The sequence below is a fragment of the Cryptomeria japonica genome, chromosome 11 (genome assembly GCF_030272615.1).
Source record: "Cryptomeria japonica chromosome 11, Sugi_1.0, whole genome shotgun sequence".
In the NCBI taxonomy this organism is placed as follows: domain Eukaryota; kingdom Viridiplantae; phylum Streptophyta; class Pinopsida; order Cupressales; family Cupressaceae; genus Cryptomeria; species Cryptomeria japonica.
Genome location: NC_081415.1, coordinates 446,891,645 through 446,913,010, shown reverse-complemented (window position 1 = coordinate 446,913,010; position 21,366 = coordinate 446,891,645). Strand labels below are relative to the sequence as shown.

The 21,366-nt window shown below is 37.9% G+C and overlaps 1 protein-coding gene across 14 annotated transcripts in view; it reads right to left on the bottom strand.

Annotated features, from left to right (window-relative positions):
* Window positions 1-19,423, bottom strand: part of LOC131041428 (uncharacterized) — a 42,742-nt gene extending 23,319 nt beyond the window's left edge. For 4 of the 14 annotated variants that reach the window (XR_009105031.2, XR_009359467.1, XM_057974517.2 and 1 more), the window contains exons 1-6: window positions 9,084-9,221; window positions 8,778-8,919; window positions 8,137-8,387; window positions 7,849-8,032; window positions 7,111-7,212; window positions 6,654-6,986 (exon numbers count right to left, since the gene is read on the bottom strand). Coding sequence is in view for 12 of the 14 variants with exons in the window: in XM_057974517.2 (XP_057830500.2) it covers window positions 6,654-6,986; window positions 7,111-7,212; window positions 7,849-8,032; window positions 8,137-8,387; window positions 8,778-8,919; window positions 9,084-9,172 (1,101 nt within the window). In the remaining 2 variants the exon portion in view is untranslated. Of the gene's footprint in view, window positions 1-6,653; window positions 6,987-7,110; window positions 7,213-7,848; window positions 8,033-8,136; window positions 8,388-8,777; window positions 8,920-9,083; window positions 9,224-9,305; window positions 9,387-9,799; window positions 9,843-18,734; window positions 18,871-19,028 lie in introns of those variants that run through there. The other 10 variants (XM_057974525.2, XM_057974518.2, XM_057974519.2 and 7 more) reach the window with 10 other exon arrangements.
* Window positions 19,424-21,366: the final 1,943 nt, after the last annotated feature.

Sequence of the window (21,366 nt, the reverse complement as noted above, 5' to 3'; positions counted from 1 at the left end):
ACTCAGAAAAATTGACGAATCTGCCTTCTACCAGCTAGTTCCACTCCAAAAATCTGCGGATACTTGACAAGAATGAAGCTAATAAATCAAAATTCCTCAAGAAGCTCGCCCAAACTGCAAGAGATATCCTTGCAACACCAAAATTTTCTTCCAAATGACCTTCAATCTGCGAAATAATTCTTAATGTTTTCCTTAGCTTGCTCAAAAAGTTCGAACTTCTTGTGTGAGAATGAAGAAATGAAGAATTTATTTGTAATGAAGTTGGTTTTTACAATTAGAAACATGCAAATGTTTCTAAAATTGACTTCAACCTTGAGAAAGTTTCCAGTTCGATTTCGAGTTGTGCTGTCATCTCTTTGAGTTCGAAAATCTTATTCTTGTGCAAGTTTCTAAATTGTTTTCCCACTTCATATTCGAACTAGGCCTATAGATTGGCATCTTCCCAAAAGGTTTCTAATTTGGAACTCAGTCTTAAAATCACCTCAATCTGCAAATATCCTCTTTCTAATTTTGATTCATGGTTCAAACTCGAGTTTCCATTTTGATTTCCCAGCTCATTTTCGAACTCGATCTTCAAATATCTCTTTCTTTAAAACTTTCTAAATCAGTTAGCAGTTCGAACTCTACGGAATTTTGGGTGACATCACTTGTATCCTAACTCAATTTTGAACTTGTTGTTGACTTTGTTTGACTTCCAAGAGTAGGGCGGAGTTTTGAGCTTCCAACTTGATGCTTGGGCGGAGTTTTTAGGCTTCTCCAAGGGTGGCGGACTTTCTTTGCCTCAATTTCCAAGACAAGGGCGGACTTTTCCTCTACCTCCATCATAGCTTGGGCGGAGTTTTGGAGGTTTAGCCACTTCATGTTTGAGTATGGCGGACTTTGAAGGCTTCCCACTTTATGGCAGACTTTGAGGCATCATCATATAGGGCGGAGTTTTGAGACTTCACCATGGGCGGACTTTCTCAACATGACCTTGCTTGGAGGGTGGAGTTTGAAGGCCTCTCAAGCAAGCGGACTTTCTTCACTTCACCATGAGGGCGGACTTTTGGATGACCTCTTCAAGGGCGGAGTTTTTTGAATGACCTCTTCAAGCATGGCGGACTTTCGTGCTCCCTCCAAGGCGGACTTTTGGAGGCTCTAGGCAAGGCGGATTTTTGAGCCTTCACCAAGGGGCTGAAGCTATTCTGGCTCCAAAACAGACCTTTCGTACAGCATGTTAGCGACAGGTTAGTCAATCACAGCCGTTAATTGCAAAATCGACGGTGTAAAACGCGCGACTAACACACGTGTTAGTCAATCCGTACTGTCTTTTTGGAGCCAGAATAGACGCGTCCTCACCAAGGATGGCGGAGTTTTAGGCTTCCACCAAGGCGGACTTTGGAAGCAATGACCACCAAGGCAAACTTTGAGCATCTCTCCATCATTAGCTCCTTGGGCAGAGTTTTCATCACCTGCCATAACACTCAACATTATTCATTACCTTGACTTAGAAAAATATTTGGAAAATTTCACAATTTTGTCAATTTTAACCAGATTAACTTGAAATTTGAAATCCATACTCAAGCAAACCATCTGAAGCATCATGACCCCTAAAATGTAGGAACTTAGCTTTTCAGGTCAAAACTTGGAAATTCTTTATCGTGATCAAAGCAAGTCAGTGGTATCAGTGCAAACCCTAGGTCCCCACTCCGAAAAAGAAAAAAGCAGGCATCCCTAAAAAAATAGGGAAAACTTTCTAAAAATAGCCATACCGGGGATTGGGCTAAAAATGCCAAAAACGAATCTTCCTAAAAAATAGGAAAAAGCAAAAAAGCAAACTTTCTAAAAATAGAAAGTTGTTCAAATTCGTCCAAATCAATTGTGATCTTTGTCCTTTGGCCTTTCTAGGCACTTTGACAGTATCTGGACTTTGCTATCACTCAGCTTGCAAAAACTAACTTTCAATCTCTAGGACTCGAACCGTTCAAAACTGAGCAAGGCTTGGCAAAACTGAAGCGGAAGGCCACAGGCACTAACAAAAACCCTAGAAAGCAAGAAAAAGGGAGGGTCACCATTTGCAATGGGGCGATGTGTGAAAAAGGTCACAACATCTGGTGACTCCACGAGGGGAATGTTCCTGAATATTCCTAGGATGAAACCCATTTCAAACTTAGAATCAAAAATTAATTATAGCTAACTTACCCGCCGGCTCAGAAGGGCATTAAAAAAGGAAAGAGGAATCCTAAATTGTATCAAGATCCTTCATCCTTCAATTATAAGTGTGTGCAAATGCATTCATTCCCATCTCAAAAGACCATTATGACTCTTTGGTTCCATCATGGCCAGTCAAAAGCATCCTTGGATAGAGCCTCGTTGCCAGCGAGCGTCCATAGCCCCGACGAGGTTATCTCTATAATCTCATGGAGATTTCTCTACTTCCGGCGATTTATATTTTGATTTGAGGGGTACACCTATAGAGATTTCTGCACACCCAAAAGCCAAGTATTTTGATTTTCCTCTTTTTCTTTCTTTTATTCTTTCTTGATATTCTTTTCTTTTCCTTTCACATATTTCCACACTTTGGCTTGTAAGCAATGAAGCTTACCATGGGCTTGAGCATTATAGTGGCGTTGAAGTAAGACTTTCGACGAATTTCTTCATGTTTTCTTGCCACAACTTCACTTCGGGAGACCAAAATGACTCACAAGATTCTTTAAGTGTATAAGATATAATGACTAAAAGACTCAATGTCGAGATACAATTGACGATTCCCTTTCTAGTCAAATGCTCATCCTAGCTTTAAGATACTATAGAAACAATTAATCTAAAATCCAAAAGTTCTCCACAAATATTTACCAAAGGAATACCCAGAACATAACTTAGTAGGGTCAAACCAAAGTGCACGTGCTTAAGCAACATCACCTTTTGCTAATGGGAATCCTCCTTTATTACTGAACTAAAGCACGCGGAAGCAGGCGAAAGCAAAAACAACTAAGCTAACGAAAGAAAACTAAACTAAGGAAACAAAGACAACTAAACTAAGCACGCAAAATGAAAGAAACCTACTCTAACTATGTACAAACGAATTCCATCATGGAACTCAAGGCATGAAGTAGTGTTTCAGAAATTGCTCATTAACAGGCTGAGGAATGTCATCACCTGTCAGGGTCTTCAATTTGAAATCGTTCTCTCCTAGTATCTTAGCAATCTGGTATGGTCCTTTCCAAAAACAATCAAACTTATCGTGATCTCCTTTTCGTTCGTGGGCTTTATCCCAATAAAGGACCAAATCTGAGATTCTAAATGCTTTCGTGGTAGCTCGTCTATCAAACCATCGTTTGACTGTCCCTTGATACTTGGCAAATTTCTCCAGGGCTTGATCTCTTTGCTCCTCTCATAACAGCAGTTGAGAGAGGCGAATTTGGACTCTCTCTTTTGGATCCAAAAATTCTTGCATGAACTTCAAAGTCGGGATCCTTAGTTGGATAGGGAAAACTGGATCCTGTCCGTAGACCAGATGATATGGGGAAGTGCCCAAGGATTTCTTGGCTCTTGTTTTGTCTGCCCATAGAGAAAATCTCAATTGAGTGTGCCAATCTTTCGAGTTTTTCTCAAGTAGCTTCTTGATTACACTGAGTAAACTTTTGTTGGTTGATTCTGCCAATCCATTGCCCTGGGGGTAATAGTTTGAGGAGAACTTTAAAGTGATGCCATAATCGAATGCCCAGTTAGAAAACTTTAGGGAAGTGAAGGCGGAACCATTATCACATACTAGGGCATGAGGGCATCCAAATCTTGTGATAATGTGCTCTTCAAGGAACTTAATTACTGCATCTGTTGTACACTTCTTTAATGCTTGAGCTTCAGACCATCTGGTGCAATAATCGGTTGCTGTCAGAATGTATGTGTTGTGCTGACGATAGTGGGTTTATTGCTCCAATAAAATCCAGTCCCTGCATAGTAAATGGTTTTTTTGCCGAGTTCTGCCGAGTCCCCACTCTCTAGGACTCGCTCTAGGCAAAAATCACTAGAAATTGGTTTTTTTGCCGAGTTCTGCCAAGTTTTTGCCAAGTCCTATCGATTTTTTGCCGAGTTTTTGCCGAGTCCTGTCGATTTTTTGCCGAGTCCTGAGTCGGGTCAGCCTTGACAAGTCCGCGCCGAGTCCGAGATTAAATATACTCATATAGAACCTTTAACAATTAAAATTGCTAAGCATTGAAAGTAAAACCTCTTTGTGTAATGTTATACATTTACGGACATGATATTAACTTAAACTTGAATACATAATTCTTCAAGAAGCTTTTCGCCTTAAAATTCCAATAGCTTTAAATCATATAGACTGTAATATTCTCATTTAGAGCCTTTAATAATTAAAATTGCTAAGCATTGAAAGTGAAACTTTTGTGTAATATTATACATTTAAGGACATGATATTACAATGCATCAAGTTTATAGAGTAGCCAATTTGTGGTGGGCATAATTATTGATTCAATAAATTGGGCGCAAGGGGTAATTTGTAAATAACATATATTTGGTTTTCCATGTGCCTGATGTCTGAAGGGTAACTATAATTGTAAATCATAGATCATAGAACATGGGTAAGTTTTATTTAGGAAGAATGTTTGGCTCTCATAACCGGAGATATCTTATAGGGATTCCTTAAAATATTTATTTTAAGGTGTAACCCTACCCTATCTATTTCTATTTTCAAGTATATTGAAGATTCAAGCATACTAGGGTGTCAGAAATCTCTTCTGCATGAATTATGTTGATCTTTTTCAAATTTTGTTTGTATGATGAATATTTATTTCTAGCATCCTACAACATCATATTTACAGCTCATTACTTTAGATATTACAACTGCCAACAAAAAATCTTTGTATTCCTTGCAAGTTACTAGCACTGCCCTTTTGCAGCTTGTAAATTTCATAAAGCTTGCAGCACAGTAATGTGTGTATCATCATGTCGACTTCCATGTGCTAAACAAGAAAACATTGGGACACTTAAAAATCACACATCTCACCAATTAGCCAATAAAATGATCAACACATCAACAGTTCCCGGAATTAAATCACCTTCTAGCTAATTTGAGAATCTATAACTCCCATCCTCTCAATTCCTATTGAGACATGATGGAACATGGTTGAACTTGTCATCTAACAGACTTCACTATTCTACATAGCATATTCACTAACACCACTTTGTATCTATATTTGTACCACAATCATATAAGACTTTCGCTTTTAAGTCCAGCCTCTACACCCATATACAATATCATGTTCATGATGCGTAACAGAGCTAATTCTGATATGCTTTGTTCTCTTTGAATATGTAATGGTCCTTCTACATTTGTATTTCAAACTTCCATTACATGATCAACACAACTCACATGTTAACCATATTAATATGGTTGTTAACCATCCCCACTCAAAATCCTAGTCTCAGCATATATCATTATTTTTGTTTAATTTACATAGCCTAAAATGTCATTCAATGTGCTAGAATTCGTAGGTCTAATTATTTGGTGAACCTGCAAGAAATCTTTGAATCGCCCCATCCATAGGTGCAAGACCTCCTTTAAAGTTGTACCTGCCACAAGGTCTTTCAAGAGTGGGAGGGGCTGATAAAGTAAGAATAAAATCTTTTTATACCTGAATATTGGTCCTTAATCAAAAGGTTAATACAGTGATTTGAATATAAGCAAAGCTAGATTGGTAGTTTTGTAACCGTCTAAGCTAAAGATAAAAACACTGCATTTTTTCTCCCGTGGATATGGGTTTTAACCAAAACATCAATCTAGGATTCTTTAACAATTTTCCAGCTCACATTATGTAAAACTTTAAACTTGAGTATGATTTTAGGTCATATATAGGTACCTAGATACATTTACTAGCAAAATTTATTTCTTCGATGATAGAGAGGGGCCTAAAGAGAGATACATCCTCTTGCATCAAGAAATAAGCTACCCTCCATCTGCAAGATCCTCCCTTCATGCACAAGACATCAAATTAAGACAAGCATGGAAGATGCAATGTTTTAACATTCAGACATATTGGCATTAAACAAGCCATAAGCATTAAAACAAAACATGCATCATGAAGAATAGAGCCTATCCTATACTTGAATGACCAATTCACATGGAGGTGGATGGTCCGAACAAAGGTTTTAAATTTATAGCCTATCTAAATCCTTAAAAAGCTCAATGACATCTTGGTTTTAGAAAGTTTTAGAAGTACCCAAGAGGATTTTGCTACAGATCTTTTCTGAGAATCAGTTAACTGTCAATGAGAAATACATGGCAACCTCAAAGAATCCAAAAGTGCAAATTTATTTACTATTTAACTGTAAAGGAAAAATTCAAACACAATGTTGAGAGTTTTCAGATTTAAAGGTTTGAAAACAGGGTGAATAAGAAGACACCCCTTTCCAATCTACACAAAATTCCAATTTGCTGAACATGCCAAAGAATTAACAAAAAAATAAGGTTCTGGACTCTTAGAGCATCAAACACCTCCAGCAATACTTGAAAATCAGGAAAACTTAAAAGTGAGAAAAACAGTTAGAGCGCAAGAGAGAGAATGAAGAAGGCTAAGCATTTTAAAACATTTAAAACATTTTTCAGAAGGAAAAGTCAAAATGATGAAGCAATGCAGCTAAGAAGCTCATTAACAGACCTCTCGACTAATTTGACCCTGCCGTTTCCTCACCCACCTTGATCTTATCCATATATCTCGTTTCTTTTTTAAATCTGTTTCATCGTCACATTTTTCATCCCAGGCTAAACGATACTCTGAACCCCATTTAGCTAGATTGTAGATATAAATGTGTGTCCCAGTGCCATTCTCTCCAAATCTTGCAAACTTGCTTCTAATGGTATATTCATTGAATGGCAAGTACTCCATAATGGATTTCAAACGTTCCTCTGCTTCAGATTCGCTATGTACCTCAAGGTCAAAATCCCTCCATCCTCCATCCTTTCGATAGGTTATAATTGGAATATCTATCTCCTGAGAACACTCAGATTTTAAACATGAGAACTAAAACAAGCAGAGCAAAAACATAAAATGACAAAATGCAAGGGCATGGTGCATATTAAATCATTACGCAACAATGCAAAGGGAGAAATCTCACTTTGTTATTTTCATTGTATGAATGTGACACAAATTCTATTGACCGAGATTCTTTACTTTGAGTAAGAACAACTACATCCTTTCCAAGTTGCATGGATCCTGTCTGCACACGTTATAGTAGAAAAGTGTCAAAAAATCATACAGAATATAAAAATGTATGCTTAAACATTTTATGAACACCATACATCCCAGATGCACATTCCCTAAAAAGGGACTCTACAAATGCCCTAGATTTAAACATTAAAGAATTCAATGGTTAAGCAACCTAATATGCCTATTGAAAGTTTCAAATCCTATAGTTTTCACTCATTAACTGTAATAATTAGTGATTCTCTGAGTTTGTAAGACAAGGACAGACCGTTTTGGGAAAGCAAGCCCATAAGGCCAGGTCAGAAACCGTAATAATTAGTGTTTCTCTGAGTTTGTGAGACAAGGACAGACCGTTTGGGACAGCGAGACCATAAGGCCAGGTCAGAAAATGTTGTGAATAACATATATCTTGTTATCCATAATGATAGACATCTAATGTTTTAGATTAAGGCAAAAACAGGTTTTGAAGGGGCTCTGAAACCCTTTACAAAGAAGATTCTAAAAGGTTTAGATTCAAAACATCAAAACAAAACAGGCTGCAGAAGATAGACATCTAATGTTATTATTATACAAAGACAATTGATTTCATGTATTTAAATTTAAAAGTAATCAATGAAGGTCACGATGTCAAACAGCAGCTAATGATTACCAGAAATCCAAATCTATGTATTCCAATACGATCCATATGGTGTTCAGTGGGGCATGCAGATCCAATTCCAACCATCCCTGTAACATCCAAATGTGACATGCCCCGTCCATCATCAATCACAGAAAGGACCGGTATATTTTGTTGTGCCCTTTCGTAAAACTCCATCTGAATTGATATATGCAATCTGTTAAAAACAGCCAGCTCAAAATCTTAATTTATAATCTCATAAAAAATACAAAATAGGAACTTTATTTAACAATCAATTCGGCTTAAAGTTTTAAAGCTTACTTTGATGCATTAGCATCACTGGCATTATCAATCAGCTCTGCAAGAGCACCAAAAGTCCATCCCTTGTGAAGTAAATGATGTGTATACAAGAATCTAGGCCCACAGTGTACCACAACATTCTTTGCAACTTCACCATAAATGGGTAACTCCTTAAAACGATAAGCAACAGCAACACGATCCCAATTTGCTGGGTCTTGTCCAGCAGGAGGTGTTATCACGAACTCACAATTTTCATGTTGGTAAATTGCAACCTATAGTAAATACCATAAGCATAATTTCAGATCATCTTTTCAAAATTGGTGGACCTATTTGGTTACACTGGTTAATGTGCAAACATGGGTTATACATCATGCAACTGTGAACACATCTTTACAGAGAGAAAGTTTTGACTGCAAACCTAAGTGAGGATAGTTAACTCAGCCACTTTTTACTTAGGAAGCGGCAAAACTTTTAATATGAATATTACTACCAGCAAAACAAAGTAAATCCCATCCTATGGCAGCAGCAACCAAAATTAAATAACTCTACTTTTTCTCGCTGGCTATTTTATATCATAGGAAGCATAATGACTTTATATAATGAAAATGAAATATTGGCATGCTTTATAAACAGCTAAGTACGGAAGCAAATTAGATCTTCACCTCGTCCTTATCAAAGAGATAAGTAAGAAAATTTTGCCACTCATAATTTTGATGGTAAGCTGCATGAAAGTAAACTTTTGGCAAACTTTCGAATGGATAGAAAGCTGCAGGAGCAAATTCCCTGACGTGCAAGGATTCAAGGCTGTAAACGTATTCAAATATAAGTCACTTAGTATGAACAAACCCTTAAAACATAAAAGTAAGAATGGGCAAAATACAACATGCCATCTGAAAAAATTGTTCACATATATAACTTCAATCAGATAATGAGCAAGTACATGCAAGCTGGAGTGGCAAGCATCTTACAATATACACCACATTTTACAGCTGTTGAGGCAAGTTAATTCTGGCAATTTGAGAACCGAATTTACATAAATAAAGGTTATTTCTGCCATTTCCCCTAAAGGGAAGTTTTATCATCAAAGATAGAATTAAAATGTATTTCTAATGCACCAAACTTATCAAACAACTCATATAGTCCAGCCATCAAAGCTACCTTATAAACATATTATGTCAATATAATCTTACGTTTTCACTGGAGAATTAGAACATGAAACTTGGCCCATTTGCTGCCATCTTTCAAAAGCATGATAAGGATTGATGATTGATCTGGTCTCCCATAAAAATGCAAGAGTGACATGTCAAAAAAATCCAATATAAACAATGCATTATCACACTCATAATATTCATTATATGAAAAGAGCTCAACATGATAAATTCTAGCACTCAAATATACTTTTCCTCTTATTCTTAAAAACAGTAATGAGAATACCTGCTTCGAGGAACTTTATCAAAATCAAGATTGGATATGCATTACATATACATAATTTATACAATGCAACAACTTTCTATAAGAAGCTTATTAAATATCAAAATATTATATACATCATATGACCTTATTCTGAATATTATTTTGTTTGAGAAAAAAAAGCTTAAACTAAATAAAAAATGGATTTAGAATTACAAATCTATATCTTCTTTTGATGAAATCCAAATAAGTATAAAATAAGTGATGCAACTACCTTCTTCATGATGCTTATTCAAATCCAGCGCCATGTTCATCAACTACAAGAAAGATAACAAAAGCTTAGAAATGAATCAAGACAAACTACTCCAATGCCATATGCAAATTAACAAAAAGGCATCACAAACAAGATGCAGTCCGATGTCTTCCAATAGCTTGGAGAGTCTATTTAAAATTTGAAAGCTTTGTTGAAAAATAAAAAAATTGGAACACACTTGAAAGCAAAAACTTACAATATAAAATTAAAAGAAATGGTTGAGTAATTGGCTAGAAATGATCCTTCCAACAAAAATGCCCATCATTTACTTTTACAAGTAGTAAAGCAAATAAAAACAAATGGTTTTATTAATAGTGTTGTCAACATTATTTATATAATACAATGATTTTTCTTGCTGAAAGGGGCAGCAAGCAAAAGTAATAATCATGGCTGAGTGCACATTTATTGAGGCTCTGTCAAAATAAATTGTTAGTATACTTATTTGAAATAAAGGCCAAAGGCAATAAAATATTAGACCACTTCAAGAGGTGACCTCCAAAAAAACTAAATATGATAAAATGAGTTAATATTACAACTCATGCGGGGTTTAAATTTTATGGCGTCGTGCGTGAGGGAGTCTGCAGGGTTTCAAGCTAGGGCACCGATGCCCTAGCTCGTGGGCGGTCGTTGCCTGCTAGTGCATCGGGGGGAGGGCGGTGGAGGCTAGTACAGGGAGGGGAGGAGATGCGTTAGGGGTGGCGGGTGTTGCTGGTTGAGCGGTGGTCTGCGGGAGGGAGGTTGTGTTGCGCGCAGCTGGGGCTCAGGGTTCCCTGCGGGCTCATGGATAGCCAGTGGGGCAAGGGGCTGCGGTCTGCTCTGCCATTCGATGGTGCTGGGAGGGGTGGATTTTTTGTTGCCGTGATTCCTTGCTTGTCCCCTTTGGGGTGTGGGTTTTATGTGAGGTTCAATGTCGAGTATTGGTGGAGAGGCCTCAAAGGCACCTCCCGTCATGGATTTTCGTGTTGCGGTGGGTTCAAAATCCCCATCCCAAAGTATCAAGACTTTTGATAATAATCTTTTTACCTCAGATTCGGGGTCTGGTAGTGCTGGTGGCTCTCGGATTATGAAGATTAATGGTTGTCTGGAGAGATGTAGTGAGATGCCGTTGGTTATTCCTTCGGAGATGATAGCTGAAGATGTTGAATACTTTTCAAAACACTCGCTATATTGCAAGTTTTGGGGGATGAGGGTTTCTCTGCAGTTTTTGGAAAACTGGGCGTAGAGGACTTGGGCATCGGAAGGGGAAATGGAGATTATGCTGCTAGCAAACAACTACTTCATGGTTACATTCAACTGCATGGAGGATCGCAATAGGGTTTTTGAAGGAGGCCCGTATTTTTACAACCAGGTGGGGTTGTTCATCAAACCTTGGCATGCAGGGTTTAACCCTTCGGAGGAGCTCCCGAATAGGGTCCTAGTGTGGGTTCGATTATCGCGTTTTCCGATGGAATGCTGCTGAGAGGATGTGTTGCGGATGCTCGCCTCATTGCTTGGGAAGCCACTAGGATCTTCAACGCAAACCTTGGGGAGAAAGGTAATGACTTTCGCTCGTATCTGTGTTGAAATTGGTCTTAGTAAACCTTTGCCAGATGCTATAGATATGTGTGCGGGCTCTTATTCTTGGGTTCAACAGTTGGATTATGAGACTTTACCATTTTGGTGTCGTCTATGTCATGAGTATGGTCATTTACAGTGCAAGTGTCCTAGGTATAAACTGGTGGTGTGCCAACCTCAACATCCGACCCATAACCTAGATGGGGCTGATAAAGGAAAAGTTGCCATGTCAAACGAGGTGGTGGGTGTTGATGGTTTTGTCTTAGTTAAGGCAAAGAACAAGAATCGAGGACAAAAGAGGTCCTTGCAGGAGAGACGAGGGGAGGATACCTTTAACAGATTTGAAGCCTTGGATGACCTTAGCCAACAGGAAGTGAACCCGGGGTTATTTCCTTTGGATCAAGGTGCATCAGGGTTGGTTCCGGAAAGGGTGATCTGGGACTCTACCCAGGCCCTGCAAGTGGTTGGAAGTCAGCAAATGGAGACGGATCAACCAATAGTGGCCTAGTTGGGAACCACTTCTGGTGCGGCAGTGAATTTGGCTGGGGGGGAGGGTTCTCCTGCAGCTCAGAAATTGGAACCTGCTAGGGTCAAAAGTAATAAGACCTCCTTACACTTGGGTCTTCATCAGAAAAACATTAAGAAAGGAGCATCGGAGAAGAATTTGAAGGTTGGCAGAAAGAAGGATTTGGATAAGATCAAATTGATGGGGGAGAATTTCGTTGAGTCAGGGTCAGTAAGGACTCTGGATTCTCACTTTTCCAATCCTCCGAAATGATTGTGCTATCATGGAATGTGAGGGGCTTGAACAGTGGCCCTAGACAAAAAGTTGTTCAGGAGTTGATTAGGAGTCATTCACCTGATGTCCTGTTCTTGCAGGAAACTAAACTTTCTGTGGAAAGTATGATGGGTGTGGTGCCGAAGCTTTGGGGGAGAGGCGAGTGTCAGTGTATTGGGGCAGTTGGCTCCTCTGGTGGGGTGGCCTGTCTTTGGAACCCTTTGAGGATTCGTCCTATTTGGTGGGTTGCTTCTAGATCTTCTTTATCCGGGGATGCCTCTAGTCTTGAGACTGGGGAATATATCTTGTTTACTAACATTTATGCCCCCGCTAATCTTTAGGGTAAGCAGAATTTATGGTCTCACATTTCTTTTATGCGAGGGTTGTTCCCCTTTCATCCTTGGATTTTGGCGGGAGATTTCAATGCCATTTTAAAGTTGTGTGAGAAGAAGGGTGGTGTTATGCATTTGGAACCTTCTTCTTTCCTTCTCCGGCATAGTATATCTTCATTGCATCTTGTTGACATTAAGCCTGGTAATGGTCTGTTCGCTTGAAACAACGAGAGGGTTGGGGAGTATTGGATTGCAGAGAGGTTGGATCGCTTTCTGGTTTCTAGTTTTTGGGTTGGTGGGGGGATGGTCCACATGTTCGGAGATTCTAGACTGGAGAGGGTCGGACCACTGGCCCATAAAGTTGGTGTCTTTTTCTGCTCGGGTCGCTTGCGCTCCTTCATTCAAATTCCAGCTTATGTGGTTGCGGGATCCTTCTTTGCAGGATTATGTTGCGGAGTGGTGGAGGAAAGGGAGGCTAGCCTTTGGCACTGCTATGTACACTTTTGCCAAGCAACTGTAATTTGTTAAGGTTCAGCTTAAACGGTGGAATCGCCAATGTTTCGGGAATATTTTTCATGCTAAGAAAGCCACTCAAATAGTGTTGAATGGCATTACCAGGGAAATAAGAGAGCATGGTTTGTCTGAAGCCTTGCTTAGGGAGGAAGACAGGGCAATCAAGGCTTTAGAGGAATGGGAGCTTAGGGAGGAAATCTATTGGAAACAGAGAGCTCGTATTGATTGGCTTCAAGCGGGGGACAAGAATACTGCGTTCTTCTTCAATTTAGTGAAAGCAACAAGACACGGCAATTCTATTCTTGTTCTGGTCAAAGATAGAGGTGAGCAATGTTTATCCTTGCAGGAAATCTCTAGGGAGTCTTTACAGTATTTTCGGTCCCTCTTTAGCGAGGATACTCAGGGGGGATCAGAAGAGGAGAATCAGGTTCTTGCTTGTATTCCTTCTCTAGTTACTACGGAGATGAATGAACAGCTTGTGGGTCCCGTTTTGCTGGAAGAACTTGAGAGGATTTTTTTTCACATGAGGAAAGGAAAAGCCTCTGGTCCAGATGGGTTCCTGGTTGAGTTCTTTCAAGATTTCTTGGATTTTATCAAATTGGACTTATTGGAGGTGGTCCAAGAGTCTCAGAGGAATAAGCAGATGCTTCGTGCTTTGAATGCGACTTTCATTGCACTAATCCCCAAGTGTGATGGGGCTGACCGGTTAGGCCAGTTCTGCCCTATCTCTCTCTATAATGTGATCTATAAGATTATTTCTAAGTTGATAACAGAGAGGTTGAAGAACTGGCTTGGGGATGTCATCTTAGAGGAGAAAAGTGGGTTCGTGGAAGGTCACCAAATCCTGGATGGTGTGGTCATTGCTACTGAGACCATTCATTCTATGGCGACTTCCAAGGAAAAAGCTATGTTTATTAAGCTGGATATAGCTAAGGCTATTGATAGAGTCTGGTGGTCCTTTCTCCAGAACATCCTTAGGGCCTTTGACTTTGCTGATGAATGGATTCAATGGGTAATGAGTTGTGTTACGTCTACCTCCTTTGTGCTAATCGATGGAGATCATACTGAGTTGTTTGGTGCTTCTAGGGGTCTTCACCAGGGGGACCCCCTCTCCCTGTACTTATTCATTCTTCTGGCTGAGGGTCTGGGGAGGTTGATTAAGCATAATGTGGGTTTGGGTATTATTCAAGGTAGGAGTTGGGGAAATGACCTGCATCCTCAGTCCCATTTGCAGTTTGTTGATGACACGGCCCTGATGGGATTAGCTCGGATTAGAGAAGCTTTGAATCTGCATAAAGTTTTGGATGTTTATCTTGTCGCTTCGAGCCAGTTGATCAATGAGGATACATCTTCCATTCTCTTCTTCAACACACCTAGAACTATTCAGAGGAGGATTGCTCATATCCTGAGATTCCAGGTTGGTTCTCTTCCCTTGACTTACCTGGGTATTCCTATCTCTACTGGTAATCCTCCCAAGGATTCGTGGCAGGGTATCTTGGACAAATTTCGCATGAAGGTTGAACATTGGACACACAAATGGTTATCCTTTGCTAGGAGGGTTCAACTGATCCAGTCGGTGGTTCAGGCTCTTCTGATTTATCAATGTATGCTCCAAGTGGCCCCTAAGTGGTTCTTGAAGGGATAGGATTCTCTGGCAAGGCAATTCTTATGGGCAGGCAACATGTCCTCCTACAAATGGTATCTTGTCAATTGGTACTTGGTGTGTAGCCCGAGGCAGTCGGGTGGGCTTGGCTTAAGGCAGTCTGTTTTATTTGGGGAGGCTTTGGAGGCTAAATTGTACTGGAGGTGGTGTGTTGAACAAGATTGAGGTTGGGCTAGGATTTTGGCCTGCAAATATATGCAAAGGATCCCGAAGGAGGAAATCCCAAGATATCCACTTGAGGATAAAAGGTTCATCGATTTGGAGTACTCTCAAGAAAGGGGCTTCTCTTATAAAGGAAGGACTTTTTTGGATATGTAAGAGGGGGGAAGAGGTGCTTTTCTGGTTCAACTCTTGGGATGGATGTCCCCCCATCCTTGATCAGTTTCCCAACCTTGGGAATCTTTGCTAGAGGTTCCTGGAGGCTGGGTGGTCTAGGGTGAGCGACTTTAAGGTTGTTTATAGGTGTGGGCGTTTGGAGTTGGAGTTGTGGAAGGCTCCAAATGAATGGCCAATTGCTGGTATGGATGAAGAGTGTGTTGAGCTGTATGGCATTTTGGCAAGTAGACACTGTAGCTCCCTTAAGGGTAGGGATAGACTTTCTTGGTCCCCGAATCCTAAGGGCGTTTTTACTGTGGCTAGTGGGTACCAGGAGCTGTTGTCCCGAAGATTGGAGAGGAGGGAGGTGCTTTGGTTGAAACATGTGTGGAATATTTTTTCTTGGCCGAAGTGTAACTGTTTCGCTTGGACTTTGGCTTTGAATAGATGTCTAACTTGGGACAATATTCGCAAGCGGGGATTCCTTGGGCCTTCCATCTGTGTTTTGAGTGGTAATGGGGAGGAGGATTCCTCACACCTGTTCTTCAAATGCCCTTTCTCGCTGCTAATTTGGCATTACTGGTGGGGGGTGTGGAAGCATCCTTGTGTTCACGTGGATTCTTTGGTGGAGTTTTGGAGCAATTTGGGCAGGTCTCCTATTCTGTCCTCTTTTCTCCAGACTATCTGGCATATTGGGCCCATTTTCATACTGTGGCAGATTTGGCTGGAGAGGAATAGGAGGATCTTTAGGGAGGTCAAATTGTTAGTTCAGCAAGTGTGGAATAGAATCATTGATACAATTCGGGAGACGGTGGAAGCTAAATGTGCGGTGAATTTTCCTCTCGATAGAGGCGACGCTGATATTATGAGTAAGTTGGGTCTGCAGGAGATGTCTCCCGCCTCAGCGTGTGTCAGGAGAGGTAGACGTGCTATGAAGAAGGTTCAAATGGTGGGAAGGTGGATGCCCCCTCAGGATGAGTCCATCAAGATTAACACCGATGGCTCCTCTAGGGGTAATCCGGGCCCTGCTGGGATTGGCGGTGTTGGTAGGGATTGTAGGGGGGAGGTGGTTTTCTTCTTCTCGATGCATAAAGGGCGGCAGTCTAATAACTTTATGGAGGGATTAGCAATTTTCTATTCCCTGGAGTGTACCTTGGAGTTGGGGTGGCGGAAGGTTATCTGCGAATCGGATTCGCAAATTATTGTTAACTTTTTGATTGAGCAGAAGGTGAATGGGGTTCATTGGCAACTGGCAGGGATCATTCACCAGATTCTTGAAATTAGTTCTATGATGGAGAAGGTGTCTTTCATCCACATTCCTCGTGAATGGAATAGAGCAACTGATTGTTTGGTTAAGTGGGCCTCGAAACATGATGATGATTGGAAAGTTGAAGGTTGGGAGCAAATCTCCCCGGATTACTGTTAGGACCTGCATAAGATATTTGCTGAGGATATGGATAGTTACAAAGCCGGCTGATCTTGGGTTGGGCTTGTGGTTCCCTCCCGGGGCTTTGAGACTCTAGTTCTCTCTTGGGTTGGGCTTGTGGTTCCCTCATGGGGTTTTGAGACTCTGGTTCTCTTTTGTAATTCTTGATTCTGATTTTCAATTAAGTTTTTACCCATTTATTCAAAACAAACAAAGAAAATAAAATAAAATATTACAACTCATGCTGGTCTAGAAAAGGCCTTCTCTTTCTTATTTAGACGTAATTAGGTATGGACACACCCCTTCATCTTAATCAGGCTGGCATAAAGAAATAACTAGAATTAATAAAAGAAAATATTCAGGTTAGGCATGTCATGAGTGCTTAACCTTATTACACTTAAGAAAATAAAATATTATGGACATAACATACCCATCCCCTTCAAAATGGGTTGCCCTAAACACTTAGCAACTGTAGATTTTCTATATGAATAGATCATCTTCCCATGTTGCATTTTCAATTGGTAAAATCTTCCACTTGATTAGGAATTCATAAATGCCTAGATTTTGCAATTTCTTCACTCGTTTCTATTTGATTGCCTAAAGTTCCAAAATAGACTTCCCTTCATCATCTAATTCAAACAATCGTAACTAGATTGGAAGTTTGTTATGGATTACTTTCTCAGGGAAAAGAAATGAAATGAAGGATGAGTTCTAGAAGAGGCTGGAAGTTCCAAATTATAAGCTTCATTGTCGATTCGGTGGAGAACCTTACAAAGACCATAGAATTTGGGTGCAAGCTTCATGTTCTTATGTTGCTTAAATGAGATTTGCTTGTAGGGTTGCAATCGAAAGAAATCCCAATCTCCCTCCTCAAAATGCCTCTCACTACAATCTTGAGGGTATTAAGATTGAAGTGTAATATGATTTTTTTTTAAAGTAGATGGAAAATAATTGTTTTAATGTATGAAAAAAAAGATAAAAAGCTAAATTTGGTAAATAGTATTTAGAAAATAGAATCAAAACACATTTAATGTTAATTTTTTTAAACTTCAAAATAATAATTTAGAATTGGGAAGAAAAGACCTAAGATACAAAAGAGAAAGGGCCAATACTAAAAAAATATGAATGGCTGACGAGCATTTTGGTTCTCAAAGAGATTTTACATATATTAACAATCAATATGATGTTTAAAGTTCTAGCTTTAAAATATAAACGGTTGAAGAAATTTAGAAGAAAATTTGAGATCACATAAATATTAAAAAAATTACACATTTGTTACACATCTTTTTGATAAAATATTTTATTGTTATAGAACATCATTACACATATATATGAACGTCATATTTTGTAATAAAAACAGTAATACTGATTTTTCTAAATAATTTTATATTTGATTAAATCAATTTTTATTATAATTCAAATTTAAAGTGAAATCTCAGATTTGCATGTTTGAACAATACTCTGGCCCATATGATTATTTCAATAAAATTTGACACGCTCATTAGTAACTGAAAGCACTTTTCTTTTTTAGTTAAGTGCAGGAGACTGAAAAGGAATAACATATACGAGAAGCCAATCACTTTATAAAAAGACTGGAAGATAGCAAGGAGAAAAAGCTTTCTCGGCTTCTGTTATAATCCCAAATGCCAAGCATGCGAGAAGTTCCAGGAAGGAATCGCATCTAAAAACTGGACATGACAAACACAGGGATCGTCAAATTAAGTCAGGATGGCATCCCCCACCTTGGATGCAAACATTAATAAGGTGACGACTTGAGGGAGCATGAACGGAAGGTAGGCACTCCATCAGAGGGCTTGGTGAACTCCATCAAAGGAGTTAGCTGTAGCCATTTGTGGCGATTTGAAATGTCGCTGCACTTTAGGTGAGAATATAGGCTTTGGGCGGTAGAAATAAATGGACTGACAACAAACATGGGGGGGTATGGGTGCCCTATAACTCAGTATGGGCTGCATAATTTGAGGGGGTCAAAGGAGGAGGGTTTTGGGGTTTTTCAGTAGACACATTCCTTTTAGGCAATCGATTAAGCAGTTCAAGGGGCTGGTCTATGCTTCCAGACCTTGCATATATGTCTATCTGAGCATTACCAACAGGAAGAGCGATTTTGATGATGATAAGGGCCAAAAATCTGCTTTCATCATCCTTTGACGAATGCCCATACCCTGTTCCAAAGCTCCAGAAAATATATGTATAATACTGTCATGAAACAGCATTAGCAGACAAAAAGGACTTTGTGAAAACATTTGAAGAACAAATATTCACCAAACAAAACAATAAGATAGGGGATTAATTAAAACCTGGAAAATAAGAAAAATGCTAGCAAGGCTTGAAATTCTTTCACCTTTGTCCTTAGAAAAACCTGTAAAATTAGGCGTCCCCAGCAAAATTTTCCCTGCTGTGTATACTTTCTTTGTTAGAATGCAAGATGAAGACCTGATGCAGAGATCTTGAATAATATAAGTCAAATGACAGTGGAGAGTTGAAGAAATTCTGCTATTGGAGCTAATAATTCTTAATAGGATTATGTTGAAGAGAAGAAAGATTATCTAGATTAGAGACGAAACATGACAGGGAAATTATAACAATTATACCGCAAGGAAGAGGAGCAAGCTATCTTGACAGGGAGCGAATTTCTTGCCAACAAACTTCGTCTGCCACAAAAAAAAAATCTGCTATCTATGCAATCTATGAAGAGTTGCACATGAAGCAGAATTTTATAGGATGCATTGCAGATTCTTTAATATTGAAACCTTTGCTGCAGAAAATTTTCACCAGGAGGCACGCATATATTTTCTGGCCTTTTACTATTTCACTAGACTTCAGGGCGATACCATTTGTAAAAGCAATAATTAATTATCAGTTTTGCATGTCCCTTTAGACAGCAACAATTTGTGAAACGGGGAATTGAATCCCTGCACTTCTATATTTTCTCAATCGGAAGAGATTATGGTATTCCTGATAATACGCTCGTGACAGCAGTGACGAGGGACGGATAATTAGTTAAAATTTTAAAAACTTGCATGGTAGAATAGTTGAATTCAGGATTTTGATATGTATTAAACATAATTCTAATTCTAATTTTAACATATAATTAATTATAATATTAAGATATATATATTTGATAGATTCAATACATAATACTATTGTAATGAGTTTTTTGTTTTTCCTTAACTAGTTATTAAAAAAATTAATTTGAATCAATCACAAAAAAAAATTAACTTTTAATTTTTTCAATCTTTTTATTGGTCAAAGTCTAATTGTACATTTTTTAACATTATAAATTACAAAAATTATTTTTCTGTACACTTATTGGCTAAATACAATTTAGCTGTTATAAGCGGATTTTTAGAAAATCCAAAATAAATTTTTTTTTTATATTTTAACTTGAGTTAATTGATTTTACAAGATTTCTATAACTCTAGCATGTTGTTTTTAATTAATTAATAATTAGATTATGTATTAGTATAAATAATTTAAATATATTTATTTAAAAATGTTAAGAGATATATCTTGGAGTTTAATATTTTTAAAATTATATATATTTAATATATCTTTTATCTATAATACTTAATTTTAAATTTAACTATTTGTTGATGCAAAGGCACACAATCAATAATCTCAATAAATTATTTATTTTATTTTATTTTTTATTAAGTGTACAAACATATTAATTTACCAAAATTTTATTAAAATAGGATTTTCAATAATTTAATATTATTTTAATTGTTGAAATACACCAACTTTTAAAAAAATATATTTTGTAATTATTTTAGTTAAAATTATATTTGATTGAAAAACTTTCATTTGCAGAACCCATGTTAAGAAAAAATTTATAATTCTATATTTCATTAAATTTATTGGATACAATATACAATAATAATATTTGTAGTCACATAAATCTGTCCAGTTTAATTAAATGAATATTTGCTATTTATTTAATTAAAAATCCACTAGCCATCAGTTAATTAAATTAATATTTGATTAATTCATCTTCAAACATTCTCCTATTAATTAAATAAATTATTCAATTTATTTTAATTAATTCACTATACCAAATTCACAATCAATTAAATGAATAAAATCTATTTATTTAATTAAATCCCCCTTTTCCTCTTTTAAATAAATTAACATTTATTTAAATCATTTAAAACCCCCACCACTTGCATTTTCCTACAAATGCAACTTGCACACATTTATTGAAATAAACTAATTTTATTTTAAATAAAAATCCTATTTTCCCTCATCCACCAAATCCAATTGCAAAATCTAATCCCCTTCTAAATTCTTCTAACCCCTTCCTAATTAGCCTAATGCATCCCCTAATTGTTGTCACATTCCTAAGCAAAATGGAGTCACTTCTCAAAGACTTCAAAAGTCTTTGAAAAGCATTTAATGATTAACAACTTAACCTCTAAAGTCTTCAAAGACCACTAATGGCTCTTACATGACCATTAATGGCTCTTACATAACCATTTATGGTTATTTCAAACTTGTCCCCCCAAGCATTTATTGCTTTGACCATATTTATCCCTCTTGCCTTTGCACAAGAATTTATCCATTGGATAAAAGTTTTATTCTTTGAATAAAAAATTTATTCATTCAATTAACCTTGACTTTAACTCCCAAAGTCATGTCAAGCATTTAATGCTTATTCCCTCTCCTCTCAACCTATCTCACATTGACACTTGTCATCTTGGGATTGGGTTGAAAGCCCTCACATGGATTTGAATCATTCAATCTTGACCCTTGTTGAGATTACTCAATCTCAACCATCCATTGCTCCATTTTTCTTATAAATAGAGCCCATTTCTTCATAATCCAGATCTTGAAAACTTGTATGCATTTAACCTATAGGCATTTTAGAGAGCATTTAGCATAGCAAACTAATATCTTTGTTATTTTAGTTAAAATCAATCATTTTAATAGCAT